Below are 20,902 nucleotides of genomic sequence, written 5' to 3'. Positions count from 1 at the left end.
TGGGTTTCAATCTTGCAATATTTAACTTAAAGAGTTTTCAACTCTTCCATTACGACCTCTACCATATCAGGCCACACATTTTTTACTGTCATCAGGATCCAAAAACCCTAACACCACGTGAAATATTAATCTTACACTTTATGAAACATAAAAGTTTTATTGCTGTCTATGATGAAAGTAAATACAAATTTGTTAGCGTGTATTTTAGCTGTACTCATAAAATTAAGCAGACTCAAAAATATTTTGCTTTGCTCTGTTATTATAACTTAATAATTTGAAATAAAAAATTCAAAACTATATAATCTGTTGGTCAAGTTTTCAATTGTTTTTTAGTAGATGTTTGATAATACCTACCATTGTGTTTTAGTTATTTTAGTTTTAGAATATATATATTCCAATTTTCTTGAATTACCAACAAACAAGTGCTTCAGTGCAAAAGTTCTTAAGCATGTTTGATGATTGATACATCAGTTCATTGTGACCATGTCTACCTTATGAATTCAAATGAGAATTATAAATGGTACCACATGCCCTTGTAATGGTCAACAGAGTATACATAGCTACAATTTTTTACCAAAATCAACCAAAAAGTGTATAGGCTACACAGGATTGTCCTTAAAGACAGTATTCAATCAACACAAACAAATCCATACAAACAGTTACATTCAAATCCATTTAATTCTAACAAATCCTTACAAAAAGAGTTGTCTGCATACATAAAAAAGAACAAACTGAATAACAGCAATATTACAGGTTTTTTTATGCAAAAAAAAAAAATTAATCCACTAAAAAATAATAATGTGCACCATATGCACATAGAAAAGAATGAACATTAAATTTAAGAACTATGCTTGCAGCGATTTTCACCCATTTCAATTTCTCTTTTGTTAAAGTTTAGTTTATTGTAATGTAAATTTTGTTGTTTTTTTTTTTACTTTTTTTGTTGTGTATGCTTAATTTAGTTTATTACAATTTTCTTCTACATGTTTATTACTTTGTTTGCTACAATATTATAAAAATAATTATTGTCTTACAACTATTTTAAAGTTACAAACATTTTTTATTTAAATTAGTTACTAATAATAACACTTGATAACTTTAATGATTTGTCTATCTTTAGTTAAACATGTTTATTACTGTTTTTTTTTTTATATAAAGTTTTTTTGATCATTGTTTGTTTAATTTATATCTGATGATTTTGTTTTTAGTGTTAAATATTCTTGTACATAAATAAACTTTGCAGAACATTATTATTACTTTAAGCTCACTTTATATTAGAGCACTCTAAATTTTTCAACTTAGTTTTTAAGTCTATAAAGTATTTACAAAATTAAAATATATAATTAGTCATTAAATCGAGCATAAATTATTTTGGTCAGCATATCACAGTTGAATAAAAGAAAAGCATTATAAAAAATATTTTTTTAGAAGTACAAAATAAGTAATAAAAACTATGAGATTTCTCTGTCGAATACTTTTACTTTTAACTATAGTATCTTTAAGTTTTGAAAGTTCAAGAAATCCGTATGATGTTCTTGAGGTGTCACCATTAGCTACAAAAGCTCAAATAAAAAAGGCATGGAGAGAAAAAGCAAAGTTATGGCATCCAGATAAAAACAAGTCTCCTGATGCTTCTCAAAAGTATTCTGAGTTTAGAGAAGCGTATGAAGTAAGTTAAATAAAAAAGTATATTGAACTTATTTAATGTTTAAAGTTTAGAAAAGTTTAAAAAAAACTTCATATTTGATAACTTACTACCTTGTTTTTTACAAGTTGATTTTATTTTAGAGATATTTTTCTCAACTACTCTGTTTTTTTTTGTTTAAAAAGAATTGCAGTTTTTGATTTATAAGAGATCAAAGTTTGAGAGTTCAATAGATCCCTCTTAGAACAAACAAATTATAAAAAAATTAAGACTACTTGACTAAAAGTATGTCTTCTTAAACAATTTTAAACCAATCGTATAAATGTATTTCAGTGTGATCATTATTAAATTAGTAAAAAAGTTATAGATTGTTTCAAAAATAAAAAAACAAGTTTAGAAAACCTATTTTACTCAAATATTTTTAAATCACTTTTAGAACAGTTTTTAAAAACTTGAGCTCTTTTCATATAAAAAATAAGCAGACAGTTACTTTTAAGTTAAAAAATTGTTTTAAAGAAGGTTTGAAATTTTGCTTGCATAGAAATTTTATAAACTTTTATTTGTTCTCAAAATTTAATTGGATATTTTGTGTTTGAAAATATGTTCTTTATAGTTTTTACTTACTTAAAACTTTTATATATTATAGATTTCTTTAGTAAAATATACAATAAACTAATAATATTATTCTTCCGGCTTCATTTATGTTAAGGATAACAATTATGTTTGGTGCTATAAGTAAAAATAAATAATCAAATACATTGTTATAAACCAAACTAAAATCAACGTGTTAACTTTTTTATGTTTTTTATTATTTCAATGTTTTTTTTTATAGATTTGAAAATTATTAAAAGTTGTTTTAGTTTTAGCAATAAAAATTAAAAAAATATATACTTGAAGAAACTCACTAAGGAAGAAAGTGATGATTGGAAGGGTGGTGAAGGAAGACAAGATTATGGATTTAGTCAATTTGGTAAATAAATAAATAGTCTTATAATGCTTTTTTTATAATGAAGATTTATTTAAGAAATATTTATGAATAGATTAAGGTGAAAAATAGTTTTAGGTACTACTATTACATATTAAGTAATTAAGTATGGCCTGCAGGCCATATCTGGTCCTTGAACAAAAATATTTGGTCTGTGATCTACATTTTAGATTGAGAGCATTTTTTCACTATAAAAATAATGCTTGAAGTTTTTACAAAAAGTCTTTTGAAATGTGCTCTTGATTTTAATTTTTATAAAAACTCTTAAAATTTACTCTTCCGTTTTTTCACATATTGATCTTATTTTGAAGAATTTAAACTTAGCATTTTACTTTTTTTTATAATTAAAACTAGTTTTTGAGATCCAAGTTTACAAGGATGTAGAGTTTGTACCCCTCTGTAGCTGAAGTAATTCATCTTATTTCTTTCCTTATCTTCTCTCAAACTTCCTATTAAAAGTTATGAACTCGTTGAGAAGGGCTTTTTTATTTTTCACTTTTGCAGTTAACTATAAGCCATCGCGCAGTAGGCTTACTAGTGTACGAGTGTGAACTTAGCTTGAGAGCGTTTTTTAGGAATTTTATAAAAATGTCCAAACTTAAGACCCAATTATGTCCTTATCTTAATAGCTAATTAAAAACTTTTTTTTTTATTCTAAAGAACGGTACTATGTCTTTAATAAAAAAAAAACCAGTGAATTGGGGTTTTACTTTTTGAATGGGCCCCTTTAAATTTATTTTATTTTTTTATTTGTACAACCTTTTCTTAAAAAATAATTATTTTTTTCAAAACTATTTTCTTAAACATACTTATTAAAATGAGTTTAATGATGTTGTAAATTTTTTTTCAATTTTTTTTTGTATACCATAAGCCTGAATAAACTTTTCAGAAAAGTTCCAATTTTGCACGATTTTCGTTTTTCAGATATACAACCTTTTATGCAAAAATAAAATATTTTTTTGGTAATTTTTGTTTTTAACAGACTTGTATAGTTATGTTTTATAATGATGTGATGTTTTTTTCCCAGTTTATTATTGCTTTTATAATATGTGACCCATACAAGTTTTACCTAAACTCTTAGAACTTGAGCAAGAAATCCCTCAAATAGTGTTAAAGTTGTTAAATAGTGTTAAAGTTGCTAAGAATTTAGGTAAAACTTGTATGGGTCATATTTTTTAAAAGCAATAATAAACTGGGAAAAAAATATCACAACACCATAAAACATAACTATAAAAGTCTGCTAGAAATAAAAATTACAAAAATAATATTTTATCATAAAAGGTTGTAAATCTGAAAAAAGAAAATCGTGCAAAATTGGTATTTTTCTGAAAAGTTTATTCAGGCTTATGGTAAAAAAAATTTGAAAAAAAAAATTACAACATCATTAAACTCATTTTAATAAGTGTGTTTAAGAAAATAATTTTGAAAAAAAAAAAATTAAGAAAAGGTTGTACAATAAAAAAATAAAATAAGTAAAAAAATTTTTAAAGGGGCCTTATTCAAAAAGTCAAACCCCAATTCAATGGATTTTTTTTGATTAAAGACAAAGGACCGTTCTTTAGAAAAAAAAATAATTAGCTAATAAGATAAGGATATCTTAAGTTTAGACATTTTTATAAATTCCTAAAAAACGCTCTTAAGCTAAGTTCACACTCGTTACTAGTGTTTCGACTTCGCCTTCATTTTAGCTTTGTTATTTTCTTTTAAAAGTTATGTGTTGCCATCTTACTAGCGTAACGATGTCGATTGTTTCTAACATTAGCTTTTAAGTCAAAATATTTTATTTTCTATTAGTTATTTAGTATAGTTTGTTATATTTTGTCGCACTTATTCATTATAAATATAGTCTAACCTTATTGACTCGATTTCATTATACAAGTATTTTAAGTTTCTAAGAATCTTACTACTTCAATAAATAATAGTATAATTAATCTAACTGCTCGTAAACCTGTTTTAATAAACAGCAGCTTAGGTCCAATCAATACTTATAATCTATTAGAATAATAGTATAAGTGCAATTTACACTTTATAATCATACTTTATTAACTAACAAGATTAGTCTAAAAAGTAGCGTAGAACAGGGGCGTGTCTCTGAGTTGAAAATTTAAAAAATTCAAGAATCATTTTTGTGGCTAACAGATATACAAAAATAAAACAACTTAAATAAAAATTGAAATTTCACTAAAGAAATGTTTAGACTTGTACAATTAAATTAAATAATCTTTAAATTATAATTAAATGTTTGTCTGATGGTGCAGGGATTCTAATGATGATTTTGAAAACTCTCTGAATTGAACTTTTCAAGGTTTAAAAGCTTACACAACATTATTATATACAATCAACTAAGTAAAATAAAACTTTAGTGATTATATTGGAAATTTTTTAAGTAAAATTGTACTTACTAGTTGAAAAACAATACTTAATCATAAGTAATTCACACTAAATAAAAATTTATAATGGGAACTTAAAGCATATTAGTAAAAAAGTTTCCCAGGAAAGAATGCTACTTAAAACTTTTACTTATTACACGTCACAATTAAAATTTTATTTGAAATCTATTTCAGCTCAGCAAAAACGAGCATTTTTTGTTACGGAAACTTATAATCTTTTAGTGTTATAAATTCAACATTCATTATTCAAAGTTTATCAAATAACCAAAACAAAGTCAATAAACAACGTTTTTAGTGATATTCTAAGAATCTTTTTTTTTTTTTTTTTTTTTCAGGGGTTCACAGGAAACAGGAAACCAGTCAAAACACGCCCCTGGCGTAGAACTATCTAGGGATATCATTACAATAGCGAGTTATAGTCAGTTTTAGTAACTATCAGGCCCGCGTTATACAATCAAGCATACTCTTAGACAGTTTAAGTTCAATGGGTTCTCCAATGAAAGTTGAAAAAGTATTACAAAAATCTAAATGTATAAAAATTTCTCATTCTCTTCAATTAAGCAATTATTTTCAAACTTTTTCAATCTAATCTTGAATTTGTAGTAAGCAATTGTGTTGTAAGAGTTTTAAAATTTAAAGTAAGAATTTTTTTAAAATATTTTCTTGTTTTGGTCATAGAATTCTTTTTTATTTTTTTAAATTAAAATATTACAATATGACTATTTATAATAATGCAAGGAGTTTGCTTTAAAAATTATGAAAATAAAAATAAAATAGTGAGTTTTTAAATTTTAAAGAAAAGAAATTGTGTCCCAAATTTTTGTATTAGAAACTTTTTACAAAGCCAAGTGTATCTCTAAAATTAATTATGTTATAAACACTAGTTTATATTTTATAATTTAAGTTTTCATATGAAAGCTAATGTTAACTTTTTAAAAAAAATATTTACCTCATGTGCTCTAAATTTATTGTTTCATTGCTATTTTACTTTTCAAAACTTTTTGAACTTTTTGTTGTATATTTTTTTTAATCATGATAAATCTGTCTTGACTAGACAAGTTGCCTACCCCTTTGCTATGTACACCTTCTTAGATTTTTATATAGACTTGTGCAGTTACTGTATTAACCTTACTTATTAAGAATCTAATAGATTTATTGCACAGACCATATGAAGTATGATGAAGAATTTTCGTTTAATGCCTTTGACCATGTTTTAAAGACTGCTTCACACAATAAGCCTTATGTTTTTCTTGTGCTTGACCATCCAATGCTATTACATGGAGCAGAACAGTGGAAAGAAAAATGGCAAAAACTTGCTACTGCTTTTGATGAACAAGGTATATTTAAATGTTACTTGAATATTTATATACTTATTGTTTATTAATTTCATAAAAAGTAAACTAATTTTCTCTATGCTAAAATAATAACATACTAGTCCTAAGTACTTTCAATTTAGTTATAAAGAAATAATTATTTTACAGTCTCTGATAAAAATGTGTTTAACTGTTATTAATTTTACAGAGAGAAATGATGTACTTAATATTGTGTTACCAGGGTTTCCAAATAACCTGAAATCCTGAAAAAATCTGAACAATTTAGGCAAAAAAATCTTCGAACATCCAAAATTTTTGATAAATTTTTGAAAAAAAAGTCTGCAATTTTATACAAAAATCCTTAAAAAACCTGGAAAAAATAGAATTTAAAACAAATTTTAATATAAATTGATGAATTTTTGATAAGGTACGAAAAATCTATCATATGAAATACTTTTTTGTATAATTTAAAGTATATTTATTATAAACACGTTTAAAGTAGTATTGCAGCATCTTTTCAATTTTTTTATACTATTTAAGGTAGTTTTTTACCTTAAAATTAATTTTATATTAAAAATGAACAAAAAACTTGTACTTTCAAAAACCTGGAAAAAATTAGAAATCCTATAAAAGATTCTCAAAAAACCTTTGGCAACCCTGTGTTACCCTAAACTTTTTACATCAGCTCTTTTGTTTTTTGCATATTTAATATATTATATTTTTTAAAAGTTTGCATTAATAGAGTTGCCACCAGTCAGAGAATTACAGTTATAAATTTTGTTACAATGAATCACTTTATGGTTACAGAAAAAGCAAATACTTTCAACCTACAAAAAAAAACATTTTTTAGTGATTGTTTTATAAATTGTTTTTTTTATTTTTGTTGTTTGAAAAATGTTGGTAGCAGTTTTACTTAAAACTATAACATAGAAACTTTTAGTTTTTATACTTAGATAAAATGAAATAAATAATTTTTAAAACTAATAATTGTGCTAAATAAAGATTTTAAAGCTTTGTACCATATACATTCCCTAAAAATTATTTGCTACAAATATTAAGTGCAAAATAAAAAAATATTATTCAGGTCTGCTGAAAACATTGTATCTTTCATCAAAATTAAAAAACATATAGTATTTAAGTAATAAAGATGTATTAGTTTAACTATAAACAAAAACGTATTTATTTTTTTATTTTGCGTATTAAATATATAGGAAATTCAACAAGCATTCCCACAAAATTATAGGCAATAATGAGTTAATTTCTGTGAAAAAATGTAAAATTTGAGTTATTTTGTTATAGAAAAAAATTGTTTGCTTATATACTGAAAAAATTTAATGTTCATGTCTAGCAATAGTCCAAGCAAACATAAAAAGATGTTAAGTGTAGTCAATGTACTATAACAGTAAAGTTACCACAATGTGTAAAATAGTCAACGAATTGTTGCACATGTTTATAATTTTTTTTAATAATTATCATTTTTTAATATATTCAAAGATTCATATTCAAAGATGTATTTAAAAAGGTTAGTTGGCTTCTTTTATAGAGATAACAACAATTTTTAAGTATAATTGCTTTTTAAAGACTTTTTTTAAACTAGCTCATGCAAGTGAATCTAAATGTTTAATTGTTGATTAAGACTATATTTGCTCTTTAACTAAAAACTTATAAGTTATCTTACTTTTTCGTCTGATAAATAGTATAGATCAAAAATTTAAGTATTAGCTTTCCAATATCTTTTTCAAAAAAGACTGACTATGTACTATACAGGGTTGCCACAAAGTCAGGAAAGTCAGGAAAAACTAAAAAAATGACAAAAATCTGGAAAAGTCAGGAAAAAATGGGGATTTTTGAAAAAAAAGTCTAGAAATTTGATAAAATTAGAAAAAAACATCAGATTTCTTCAGTTCAATTTTACAAAATTCCTTATTTTTCAAAGCCTTCAAAAGGTAAATAATTCATTAAAAATCCTTGAAGTCAGACTAAAATTGCAAAATTTTCCTTGAAATTTAAAAATTATCTATTTTCCAATGCTTTTATCTGGTAAAAATTGATATGTTATCCTTTATAAAACTGCAACATTTTTCTATTAACATATTGAACAACTTACTTGAACAAGCAGTTTTTGTATGCATTTTAGTATTTATAATCTGTGGCCAGGACACTTCCATGTGTTTATAAGTTAGAAAATACTAGTAATTTGCTTAAAGAGCTTTTTATTGCAAATACATCAATCATACACATTTAGAATTTAGATGATTGAATTCAGCAAAAAAAAACTGTTGTTTTAAGCTGTATAAAAATAAGATTGAAAGCTTTATGTAGTTTCAAGTGTCTAATTATGTATTTTAGAATAAGTTTAAATTAAGAATTTGATTTAGAAAAGTCAGGAAAAGTCACGAAAATTTTCTCAGCTTGATCTGTGGCAACCCTAACTATACCTATTCTATTATTTTAGTAGTAGTTTTTATAAACAATAAAATTCTTTGTCTACTTACTACTAGTAGTCTAATTTATGTCAAAGAAAGAAATAGTTAAGGCTACAAGCAGTAAGAATTAAAAAATAACTGAATTCAGACAATTCAATTTACAAAAGGTAATTGCTATTTACTTATTTTTACCCAATAATTGAAATTTTGAACATTTTAGAATTTAATTTTTTTTTAACTATTTAATGATTAGTTCTTAAAACTTATATTTAATTATTAATTTCTATTTTTGAATATATTGGTTAGCATATTTTTGTAATACCTAATCAAAATAAAATTAAAAAAGTATTTTAAGTGTCATTATATAGTTTAGCTGTATCATTGTATTAAAATATATTTCAAGTTTTGTTATGCAACTTATCTATTTTATTTTATTAAAAATATTTGGTTCAAAGAAAATTTAGGAAAGTTTTAGTTCAAATATTAAAGTACTTAATTTTAATAATAAATGTTAAAAGTCTATATTTTATTATCTTGATAAATATATTAAACTCTATCAAAGGTAAAACTTTAAGAAATAAATGGTTTTTGAGACAATTGTTTTTGTTTAATCAAAATACATTTTATAAATTAAAATCGTAAACAAATTTTTTCTGTTGCTTTATTTATGTTTTAAAACTAAAATAACAAAGATTAATGCGAAAACAATAGTTATTTCTTATTTATGGAAAAATTGTTAATTTTTTAGATAATCTATAGTAGATATAATATAACAATTTTTTATTCTCGAAATTCTCTAATTCAATGAATTTTTTCAACCATTGTAACGTAAGTATAAAAATAACTTAAAATTTTTACATCAATAGAATCTTATTTTTTTACGTGTTTCTAAAACAAACCTTTCGGCAAACTCTGTTTGTATATATAACTAAAATCGTTATGCTTTTTGTTGTAATTTGCGAAAAACATATACTTAAAAAATTTTCAAAGTTTTACCTGGCTTCACTAAAACAAAAAGTATGTTTTTCTTTTAGAAATTAATCATGGCTGGATTAACTGGCAACGCGGTTGGTGGTTGAGAGAGTTGTCTATACACGTTCTAAATAGACCTTCTTTGATCGTTGTTTTCGAAGGTAAACACAAAATAATGGCTCTCGAACGTTGGACTTTTGAAAATGTTTTAAACTTGCTTTCAGAATGGAGTAAATCCCATCTTAAAAAAGTTGGTAACACTTTAATATTTACTTTATACCTAGATCATATCAGATTGTTTTCTAACTTTTCGATTTTTAAACATTTAAAGTTATTGTTTTTCAACCTGTTCTCACACTTAATGACAACTTAGAATTAAAAAAAGGTATTAGTTGAAATATTTTGATCTTTTTGTACATAAAACTACTGGAAAAAGTATTTTAAGATTAATTTTAAATAGAAATGACTAAGCTATGTCTTAATGTGTGACGTAATCCTAATAAAGTGACTTAAAATTTGCTTATTACTCGGAAAAATTCTTAATAACAGTTTTAATCATTTTTTCCTAAATGGAAAAATATTTGTCAAACAAGTGAAAAATAATGAATTCATATGCTAGTAAAAATTACTAGTTTTCCAAAGTGGACGATATTGTCCTCTAATTCCCCCAAGGTTGATGCAACGTCTCGTATAATAACTGGCCAGATGCAATCTGTTGGGCACGATTATGCAGTGCATTGATGTCATTCCTAAATGCGCTTAATGTAGCTAATTTAAAAAGCAAGACTTTTAACTGGCGTGAACTACTACTATTTTTACCTGCAGTACAATGAATCACCATATCTAAAATTCGCTTACAAGGACTCATGACGTTTCAAGCTTTATTCTTCCTCATTTGTCGTTATGTGTCTCTAATACAATTTCCTCCCACGTTATTGAAATTTAACGCCGTACTTCATCAATTAATAAAACTATTTAAAGACTATCGTGAGATCAGCATCATGCAACTTAACTTTGTTGGTCAAAGTTGGGTATCAGGATCCAGCATCTACCAGTATATTATTCTTACAAGGTAATACACTTCGAAAAACCATGGCATTGTGTTCAGTTCAGGTTAAGCCTAAAAGTACGCGTGTTATTGATTGGGTTTAAGGCGCGATCACCAAAGATCCTTTCCAGTGGTTTATGATCTTTTACAACAATAAGGTCTTTGCAGCCCTTATGAAATATTTTGTCTCTTCAAGCGACTAAGCAATACCTTCTATGGCAGCATGATTATTTTCTGCTCATTTCTAAACCATTTTTTACAATTTTATTTTGTAGAGTTTTAACTAAACTACAAACTGCTTTTTACAGATTTTTAATAATCAATCTTAATTTTTGAAATATAGCTCGTTAAAGTCGGAGAGTACAATTTATTTTTTTTATGGGAGACGCAAGTTAGGAAAAAGAAAATCGACTATTTCATTAAAAATATATCTTCTCCCACGTTTTTTGAGATTATTACCTCAAATTTTGAGGAAATGTTCATTGCAATATTGCAAATTTCTAGGAAGGATTTTAAAATTTTTTGATTAAATTTTTTTTTCTGAAATTAATGAAATAGTAGACTTTTTTTTGTTATAACATTTTGGGTTTTATATATAGAAAATGGTACTACAGATTATTTTAAATAGTGCAAGGAATAATTTGTAAAAGTTTTTGTTATTTTTTCAAAAATTGCTGAAGGAGATAGATTTTTAGTGATTTCTATTTATTCACTGTTTTAGTTTTTTCATCCATTAAAAACCTATTGTACTCTTCAACTGTAACCGGCTATATCTTAAAAATTAGTTTGAATATCTAAGTATGTAAGCTGCAACCTGAAGCTTTATCAAAACTTTACAAAATAAGGTCAAGTTGTAAGAAGAAAGCTGTTGTTTTACTCCCAATGGCCTTAAGTTTATAAAACTAGTAAATTCTATCAATTACTTTCAATCTTTGTTAACTGTTTTTGAGAGCTACACCGATTACTATAGTGACTAACTGTTTTTTTACAGTTAAATAACCGCGATGAAATTAATAAGTTTGTTGAAGGTTCACAAATAAAAGGAAAGCCTAGAGTTATTTTTTATGCGAAAGATGAAAAAATTCCATTTTGGTTCAGTTTGCTAGCAAAAAATAGTCAATTTCAAAGTTGGTAAATTTTTTATTCTTGGTTACTTTTATTTTAAACTTAAATAAAATTTTTATAAGTTTTCATCTACATAAGTAGTTTGTATAGTTCAATTCATGACTATTTTGAAACTTGTAAACTTGTTTTATTTTATTTTAAGGTTTAAGAATTGCGTAATTTATACTTTAAAGGTGGCAATTAAAGTTCTCAATTTAGATAAACTATAAGGAGATTGATCAATATTAAACAAAACAATGTTTCACTCGTTTTAAGACGAGATCTTCAATTGTTTAAAATCTTATTCAAATAGAAATAGAACTTATTTCTTCTATTTGAATAAGATTTTAAACAACTGAAGATCTCGTCTTAAAACGAGTGAAACATTGTTTTGTTTAATAAAATTGAAAATTTATTATTAAAGGTTTAAAAATACTTGTTTATTTTATTTCTGACATAAAAAATAGCTTTCCGTTAACTAACCGAAAAACGTAAACGTATATTATCAAATATTTTTTTGACAGCTTGTTTACTTTACTGTTTTCTATTTATTTTGGGAGTAAGATATATAATTTGGTAACAAATAAAACTTTATTAAGCTTATCAAAATTGTTAGGAAGACTATTGTAATTTTTGTCAAACAACTATCTTTGTTGGTACCTAATGTGATCATAAATTATATTGGTTTACAAAATCTTTTTGTAAGCATTAATAAAAAATTAAGTGTAATAAAGTTACAACCATTGATACTCTAAAAGGGAAAACTACATAAAAGTTGATAGTTTATATTAGCTTATTATATGTTGAAGTTTTAGAGTTAAGCTTTTTAAATAAATTACTTTTTATTATTTGCGCATGAAATATTAAGGTTTTCAAAATACAAACAAAATAATTATTTTAACTGCATTACTTTTAATTTCTATCAAGTTGTAAAAAAATACTACATCAGTAATTTGTTTTAAAAGTTTAAGTACACATAACACAGGGATAGACAGCCGTTTTTAAGTCGCAGCAATTTTCCTAAAAGAAAGTTGCTCGCGGGCCGCACTGTATAAAAGAATGTCTTCCGTGGGCAGTAATTATTTTAAAGTAGTTGTAATAATTAATATTAAAATAATATTTTAAAACAAAAAATACATAAAATTAACCATAAAAGAGCATTAGTAGACATTAAATATCAAATTAAGAGCCTAGTTGTAGTTATTTTTCACACAATATTTTTTAATTTTTTTAATTAAGTTTTTCTTTTCTATTAAAAGTACCTCACAATTGCAGATTTTTGCTTTTTGGGCCGCAGTTTGCCGACCTCTGACTTAACATTTTTGTGAAAAACTTAGGCATAAAACCTTTAAATTACAAATTACTAAGTACACTTAATTTTTTTTGGTTTTATAGATTTTGCTTACTTTATACAAAACGATCTTTACGAATTTGTCTCAGTATTTAAAGATGGAATCAAAAAACCTGTTCGTCGGATAAAAGTAGGAAATAAGTTTGTATTATTATTTATGAAAGTTTTATTAAATTATATTAGAATCAAAATAAAAGTAAGTCTACTTTTAATTTTTCCAATTGAATGAAAAAATAACTTGTTTCTAAGTTTTATTCAATTTTTAAAGTATTTAAGTTGAAATCAGGTTAAATGATAACATATGCAATGCTTTATAACATTTGGTTATTTTCTGCTTTATTAGAAACGAATTTATACAAATTTTGATCAAGCTGTATTTAAAGGTAAATATAATTACTTATTTGATCTTTTAAACAGTACTTATGAAGTTTTCATGTTAATAGATTACGAAAAACAGCAATTATCACGAGATAGAAAAAGTTCTTCACTCCTTTAAATTTAATTCTTTACCACGTGTTTATTCACAGTTGAGATTCGATCAGTTGTGCCCAGATGATTTATCTCCTAATAGGTTACAATCTTAATATATTTAAAACAATTGAATAATGGTCACATAATTATACAATTACTAAACACTACTTTAAGGTTTAAAATAACAACAACTAATGTTTACTTCATATATATTTAATAGCAAAATTTATTTAAAAACAATATGTTTAATAACTCCTCTACATATAATTAAATTGATTAAAATAAAACTTTTTCTTAATGTAGTTCTAATGTATTTAAGAAAATTGGATAGGTATCAAATATGCACGAATGATCACTTTTGCACGAAGGGTCACATTTTAACGGGTTGAAGTTTTTATTATAGTTATTAATATTTTTGTTATTTATTTTTGTTTTTTATTATCACTGTTACCCCTAACCCTCACCCTTGGTCAGTAACTTTGTTTTATTAATTTATTTATTTGTCTATTCAGGGTTGCCACTTTACCTGGAAAAACCTGGAACTAGACAATTTAGGCAAAAAAACCTGGAATTTTGAACAAAATCACTAAAAAAACCTGCAAAAACCTGGAATTTTAACAAATTTCACATGTTCAATAGTAAAATTTCGATTCGACTCAAAATACTATCATATAAATAAGTTTTTTTTATCATCATCAAAAAAATTTATTATTAAAATACATATTTAAAGTAGCTTTACAGTATCTTTTCAATGTTTTTATACTATTTAACACAGTTTCATATCTTAAACTTAACTTTAAGCTAAAAATAGACCCAAACATGTTTACTTTTAAAAACATGGAAGAAATTTGGAAAACCTGGAAAAAAAATTGTAAAAAACCAGTGGCAACCCTGTCTATTTTATTTATATTCTAACTATTATAATTTTTATTGTTTTACTATCACTGTTACCCCTAAGCCTTACCCCTGGTTGGTATTTTTTTTGTTATTAGTATTTTTCTGATTTGATTTTTTTCTTAAACTATGTATTGTTTTACTATTACTTTTACCCCTTACCCTTGGTCAGTAGTTAATTAAAATTAATATTTTTATTAAGTTTTTTTTTCTTTTTGTTATTTTTTTACACTCGTGCAAAATTAACCCTTCGTGCAAAAGTGACTCTTCGCATTTTTTTCTTGCATATTTGACCTGTCCTCAACAAAATTATAGTAACCTAAGTTAATTATGAACATATATTCTTAAATAACTTTAAAAGCTATGGAATTAAGTTCAAGTACTTTTTTTTAATTTCAGTGTTTGTGCCGTTTTTGTTATTGATCACGAGAATTCAAATGTGTATCATCAAATTAAAACTCACTTGCACAAGAAAAATGATGAAATATTTAAAAGTCCAATACATTTTATGTATGTTGATTCAAAATATCAAAAAGAGTTTATTCAGTCTTTTACTACAGTTAATAGTGATAAAGCTCTAAACATTTCTGAGGTATGATACATACTTTATTAATTCACACGTAACTTTACAAGTTGAAAAAAAAACTAAAATGTCTTGTATAATTCTGTAAGATCAATTATTTTAACTAATAGACTCATAGTTGTCATAAAAGATTATATATTGTATGTTAAAACTGCACATAAAACTTTAATAATTTTACTACTTTAAAACAAAGAGACGCTAACTGGTGCCTGTAAAAGAGTTAGTAACGATCGTAATGTGTTTACTTTAAAGACTTTTGTGACCTATTCTAACTATTCCAGCCTTTTTTTGTTCTATTACGAAGAAATTCAAGAATAAATCGAGCAACTTTCACACTTAACAATTACACATACGACACAGAGGATTCTGTATATGACTACGTGTACGATACTTACGTTACCAAATTTATTAAGAATATTGAAATTCAAAAAGGACCGCTTGCTGAAATTTTCAATGAATTAGGGCCTGTTAGTGTTTAGACGTATAACATAAATTTAATTATTTGTTGTTTAAAGTTAAAATTTTAATTGTATAGTTTACTTGTTTATTGTTGTTTATTTTTTAATTGTGTTCAGTTGTTAAGTTTTACTTGTTGTTCATTTGCTATTAGTTTTGTCCTCAGTTCAAGACAAATTAGTAAATTTTGTTTATACCTAAAAATTTGTTATACTTGTAGAACCTTATTCAACGGTGCTGGATTAGAATCAAAACTCAACTTAAAAGATTTGATTTTTCAATTGCTTTTTTCGGGATCATTTTACTATTTTTGTTTACCAAAAACCAACAGTGAGTTTAAAAAGTTTGTTTTTACTAACAGGGTTGCCACTTTATCTGGAAAAACCTGGGATTCGACAATTTAGGCAAAAATAACCTGGAAAACCTGGAATTTGAGAAATTTTGAAAAAAACCTGGAAAAACCTGAAATTTTCATCAAAAAACCTGGAAAAACCTGGAACTTTTGATAATTTTAAATTTTTCAGTAGTAAAATTTCGATTTGACACAAAAAATCTATCATATAAACGAGATTTTTTTGTCATCATCAACATTTTTTTTATTAAAAAACATATTTAAAGTAACTTAACAGTATCTTTTCAATGTTTTTATACTTTTCAACACAGTTTCTTATATAGAAATTAACTTTAAACTAAAAATAGACCTAAAAATGTGTATATTTTAGAACCTGGATGAAAATTGGAAAACCTGGAAAAAATTAAAAAAAACGAGTGGCAACCCTGAACTAAGTGCTATTTTTATCTATTATTTAACATGAACATCTACTTCTCTTAAATTTTTACCTGAAATTGATATTTACTACAAAAGAATTTATTGAAACGCATCAATAAACAAAAATGTAAAAGTTAAACGAAGTTTATAGTTCTCGTTAAGAAAAATTTTATAGTGAGATGGTATATTTTAAACAAATTTTTACTAATTTTAACTATAAAAATATTTTTAGTACGCCAAAGAAATTATAATATTGTAAAAAAAAAAAAAAATAACAAAATATGGTGTTAGAGTATTTATGTTTTACCTAAAATTTAATGGTTTTTAAAATTATATATACATAGTTTACAACTTATACGATATTATATTAAACTTGGAAAAAATGTTTTTTGAAACATAGAAGTAACAGGATAAAAAGTTAAATATTAAAAATATTAAGTTAATTTTTTAAACTATAAGATATTGTACCCTAACGGATGCAATTAAGGTAGAGTTTTTATATGGAAGCTTCACTATATGTCTCAACTAAATACTAGTTTTTTACTATGTAAATTCTATATTTTGATTAATAAACTTGTTAAGTTATTATTGTGTATCTTTTGTACTCTATATTTTGTTTTGAGGAGAAAATTAAATGAAAGTAAAAGAAACAACCCTCTTAAATTGTTCTGATTTTACTAAGTTTTAATTTTGTAACAATTACTCAAAAAAGTTGTGATTTATTTAATGCATATTTTTTAAACTTAACACAAAATGTTTTAGAAAAATTATTATAGTATAACTTTGTTTAATGTACGTTTATCTTTGTTTTTTCGTAATTCTAATTTTAATGGTTCATTTTTTAATTTTCGTGAAACTTCTATAAATTTAATTCTTTATGTTTAATTGCTTCTAATTACTAAAATTTAACATTTATTTTAAATAGTTTTTTCATAATATCAGCCTTGGTTATAAAACTAGTTAATGCTGAAGCAAAATTTTTTTTTTATTAAAGTTTTAATTAAATATAATTAGTTTCTAAATAAATTTTTATTAGGAATAAAAGTAGCAAGGACGTATCTAACTCTTATTCAACTTCTGGACAGATAATTACGTAAGTTATTTAGTTTTTGTTTACTTGTTGTTTTTTGATTAAAATATTTTTTGTAATATCTTCTAAAAAGTTTTACCACGTATAATAAAAACAGATATACAAATGGTTTGCTTTTCAATCAGTTATTAGAAAAAAGAAAAACTATAAAAGATGGGACTCCAGGTTCTCTAAGAATCATACTTTTGTCTGATGATTCAAAAAACTCTTACTCTCAAGATTTTAAGAGCGTTATGGATTACTTTGCAAAGTAGTTTTTAGTAAACTTTTCTACTAAAATTAACAAACTAAGTTTTGGTATATACTCTAGTATTTTTAAATGTACTATTTTTTTCTCAGAACTTGCAATTATATATGATATATACCTGGTAACCAAGTTTATTAAAGAAACACAAAAGTTAAAAACTTAATTTTTTCTTAGTACTTGGCTCAAATAGTAAACTTGGTAAAAATAAAGAAACCATAGTGTAAAATGTATTCCTAAAGTCTAAGCGAAACAAGATAAGAACATTTAATGAACGCCATTTTAGTTTATTTTACATATTTGATAGTAATGTCTTAGATATTCTACATATCAACTTAATTTATTGCACACATAAAGTTGAAATGCTACTTAAAATTTGTATTAATTTTAAATCTATTTAAATAAAATAACTTGCAAAAAAAGAAAATTATAGTTCAGATTTTATTTATGACTTTTACTTTTTACTACATACACTATCAATTTGATTTTTGCGAATATGAATGTAAGATAGTACTGAACATGTATATGAAGTTTAAAACGAAACAAAATATTAAATTTAGCAAAAGTTATGAATCTTCGCAGCTTTGATTATTTCTTCATAAATATTGAATACACAATTACACACAAAGACATGTCTCTAGATATTACCGTTATTATTAAGTGTACTACTTTTAATAAACAAAAACTTAAAAAATCTTTTTTAATCAATATTAGTGAATTTTTTTATCGTTGTTATTTTAATAGGATTTTTTGGGTTATAACATGCGTATTTTTGGTCATGAATAACAACATGCCTAGGGATATTGTTTTAATAAAAACGTCCTAAAAATTTTAAATAATTTGAGTGAATAATTTTTTGTGTGGATACTTGAAAATACCCACAGTTTTATAAGTTTTTTATCTTAAATGGGGTTACTAGATGCAAATTTAAAAGTGCTTATTTCTTATGTTAAAAAGCGACTATACTTAAGAATAAGAAACAAAAGAAACAAATGTTTCTTTTTACCTAAAAAGTTTTAAATACATTAATGCAAATATTTACATAACGATTTAAGTGAATATATGTTTAGTGACAGAAAATTAAAGCCTGAAATAGTAAATTGGACAAAAAACAGTAGAATTCGGCAACTAGTTCATGCAGCCCACGACAAAGAAAATACCAGTGATGATGAATATTTTAGTTAGTTTCGAAATTGTATCTATTTTCTCCTTATTATAATGTATAAATAACTTTCTTACATACATATATTTTGAAATAACATTTTAGATTTAGAAGTGAAACTAATAATTTTCATTCATTGTATTAAATAAAGTTTTTAAAAAAGTATACTTTTTTTACTAAACTTTTTGTTTTGTTTTTTATGAGATTCAAACATATTGTGGAAATGTTAAATAGACTGTTGATTTTTTCGAACCAGATGATGATGATTTGAATGGTACCGTTGTTGTCATTAAGGATCCAACTGCAGATTGGTTTTGTTTGTTTAAACCGTCTAATCACTCTAGTGATGATCGTTGTTATAGCGATAAGCTCCAGTTTTTCATTGAACGTGTAGTTGAAGGTCAGGAAAAAAGACATGTCATTCAAAGATAATGTTTGGATATTTTTATCTATGTTGCTATGATACGTTAACGGTCATTGATCAATATGATCATGAAACTATGGATTTTTGTTATAGCAAAAGTTGTACATATTTTTATCTAAAAAAAAAGTTATTATATTGCCCTTACTATGTTTTTTAAACTTTTAAGTTATGCACCGAAAAAATGTTGTTTAAATTTAGACAAAAAAGTATAACGTAAAATTAAGAAAGAGTTGATACTGCCTATTGTTTGTATATACGATATTGAAATGCTTTAAGATTGTATTTGGGTAGTAGTTTTTTATTTTTTATAACTTAGTTTCTAAATATTTGCAGTATTTCATATTTTTTTATAAATTTATTTTGTTTAACCTACTCAAAAAGAATTTTAGTAAGCAAAAATGTAAAACCTTTCAGAGTAGTCTTATTACTATGCAAATGTTCTATTTATTAAAAAAAGCAATACAACTAAAATGTATGTTACTTAAAACTCTGTTTTGATGTAATAAATAATTGTTTTTCTTTAAAGGAACTTAATAATACTTAATAAGGCCGTATTTAAAGTTGTTAGTTTATACAAACTCAATATTCATAGTGTCTAAATTTATATATTGTACGAATTACACCAGGCATGTTAGAAATAAATTGTGCCATCTAAAGATGTTTCTGTTTTAAATATTTTTTATTAATCAGTTAAAATATTATGTTGCATTTTTTTGTAAATCTTAAACATAATAAGTAATTTTGCGCTTGATATTAACACAAAGTGTAAGTTTTTTGATTATAACTTGTTGCAAATAAATTATAAATAGATTGATGATAATGATTTTAGCAAATATAAAGTCTTCTTTATACTATTGATGCGTATCAAATTTAAACTATATAGAAGTCATATTTCTTTTTTAATATATTTGCAAATTGTTAATTTCCTTAAATTAATGTAATAATATTATATAAAAATTTAACCAGTATAAGTTTTATCAAATTTACAGAACAACTATTGCTAAACTTCTACTTCGTAAAACAAGTTTAATAAGTCTTATAATAACTAGGTTCTTCAGTTTATTATAAATGATGAGCTCTTGTTTAAGAAGCTTTAAGCTGTTTAGTATCCCTATTTGTCATCTTTACTACAGTTAAGACTAGAAGACTGAAGCTTATTTTAGCTTCACTTTTAATCTTGTATTTATGGCGGGATTTTGGCTTAAATTTTTTTTACTGTTCATTTTTTACCAAGAGATGTGTAAAGTCGGTGAATGTATTAGCTCTTATAAGCTAAATAATAAGTTTTTGTTAAGACTTTACCTTATAGTATGAGGGAGCGGGTCAGAATGACACAGCGACAAAATGACACGGTCGTCAAATAGACACGGTGCGTCACTTTGGCACAGCGACAAAATGACACGGTGCGTCACTTTGGCACGAAAGGTCACTTTGGCACAGCGACAAAACGACACGGTGCGTCACTTTGGCACGGAGGGTCACTTTGTCACAGCGACAAAACGACACGGTGCGTCACTTTGGCACGGAGGGTCACTTTTGCACAGCGACAAAACGACACGGTGCGTCACTTTGGCA

The 20,902-nt window shown here is 24.9% G+C and overlaps 1 protein-coding gene across 1 annotated transcript; it reads left to right on the top strand.

The window, feature by feature from the left end:
* Positions 1–1,432: 1,432 nt before the first annotated feature.
* On the top strand, positions 1,433–19,999 carry LOC145829398 (dnaJ homolog subfamily C member 16-like). The gene is made up of 14 exons (XM_082937176.1): positions 1,433–1,669; positions 2,543–2,615; positions 6,184–6,357; positions 9,794–9,981; positions 11,771–11,906; positions 13,279–13,364; positions 13,678–13,805; positions 14,999–15,191; positions 15,464–15,649; positions 15,859–15,968; positions 17,444–17,500; positions 17,595–17,747; positions 18,812–18,921; positions 19,160–19,999. The coding sequence occupies exons 1-14, from the start codon at positions 1,454–1,456 to the stop codon at positions 19,333–19,335; spliced, it is 1,986 nt and encodes a 661-aa protein (XP_082793302.1). The 5' UTR covers positions 1,433–1,453; the 3' UTR covers positions 19,336–19,999.
* Positions 20,000–20,902: the final 903 nt, after the last annotated feature.

Source organism: Thalia democratica, chromosome 2 (assembly GCF_965202585.1).
Source record: "Thalia democratica chromosome 2, ktThaDemo2.hap1.1, whole genome shotgun sequence".
Taxonomy (NCBI): domain Eukaryota; kingdom Metazoa; phylum Chordata; class Thaliacea; order Salpida; family Salpidae; genus Thalia; species Thalia democratica.
This window is presented reverse-complemented; position numbering and strand designations above follow the sequence as displayed.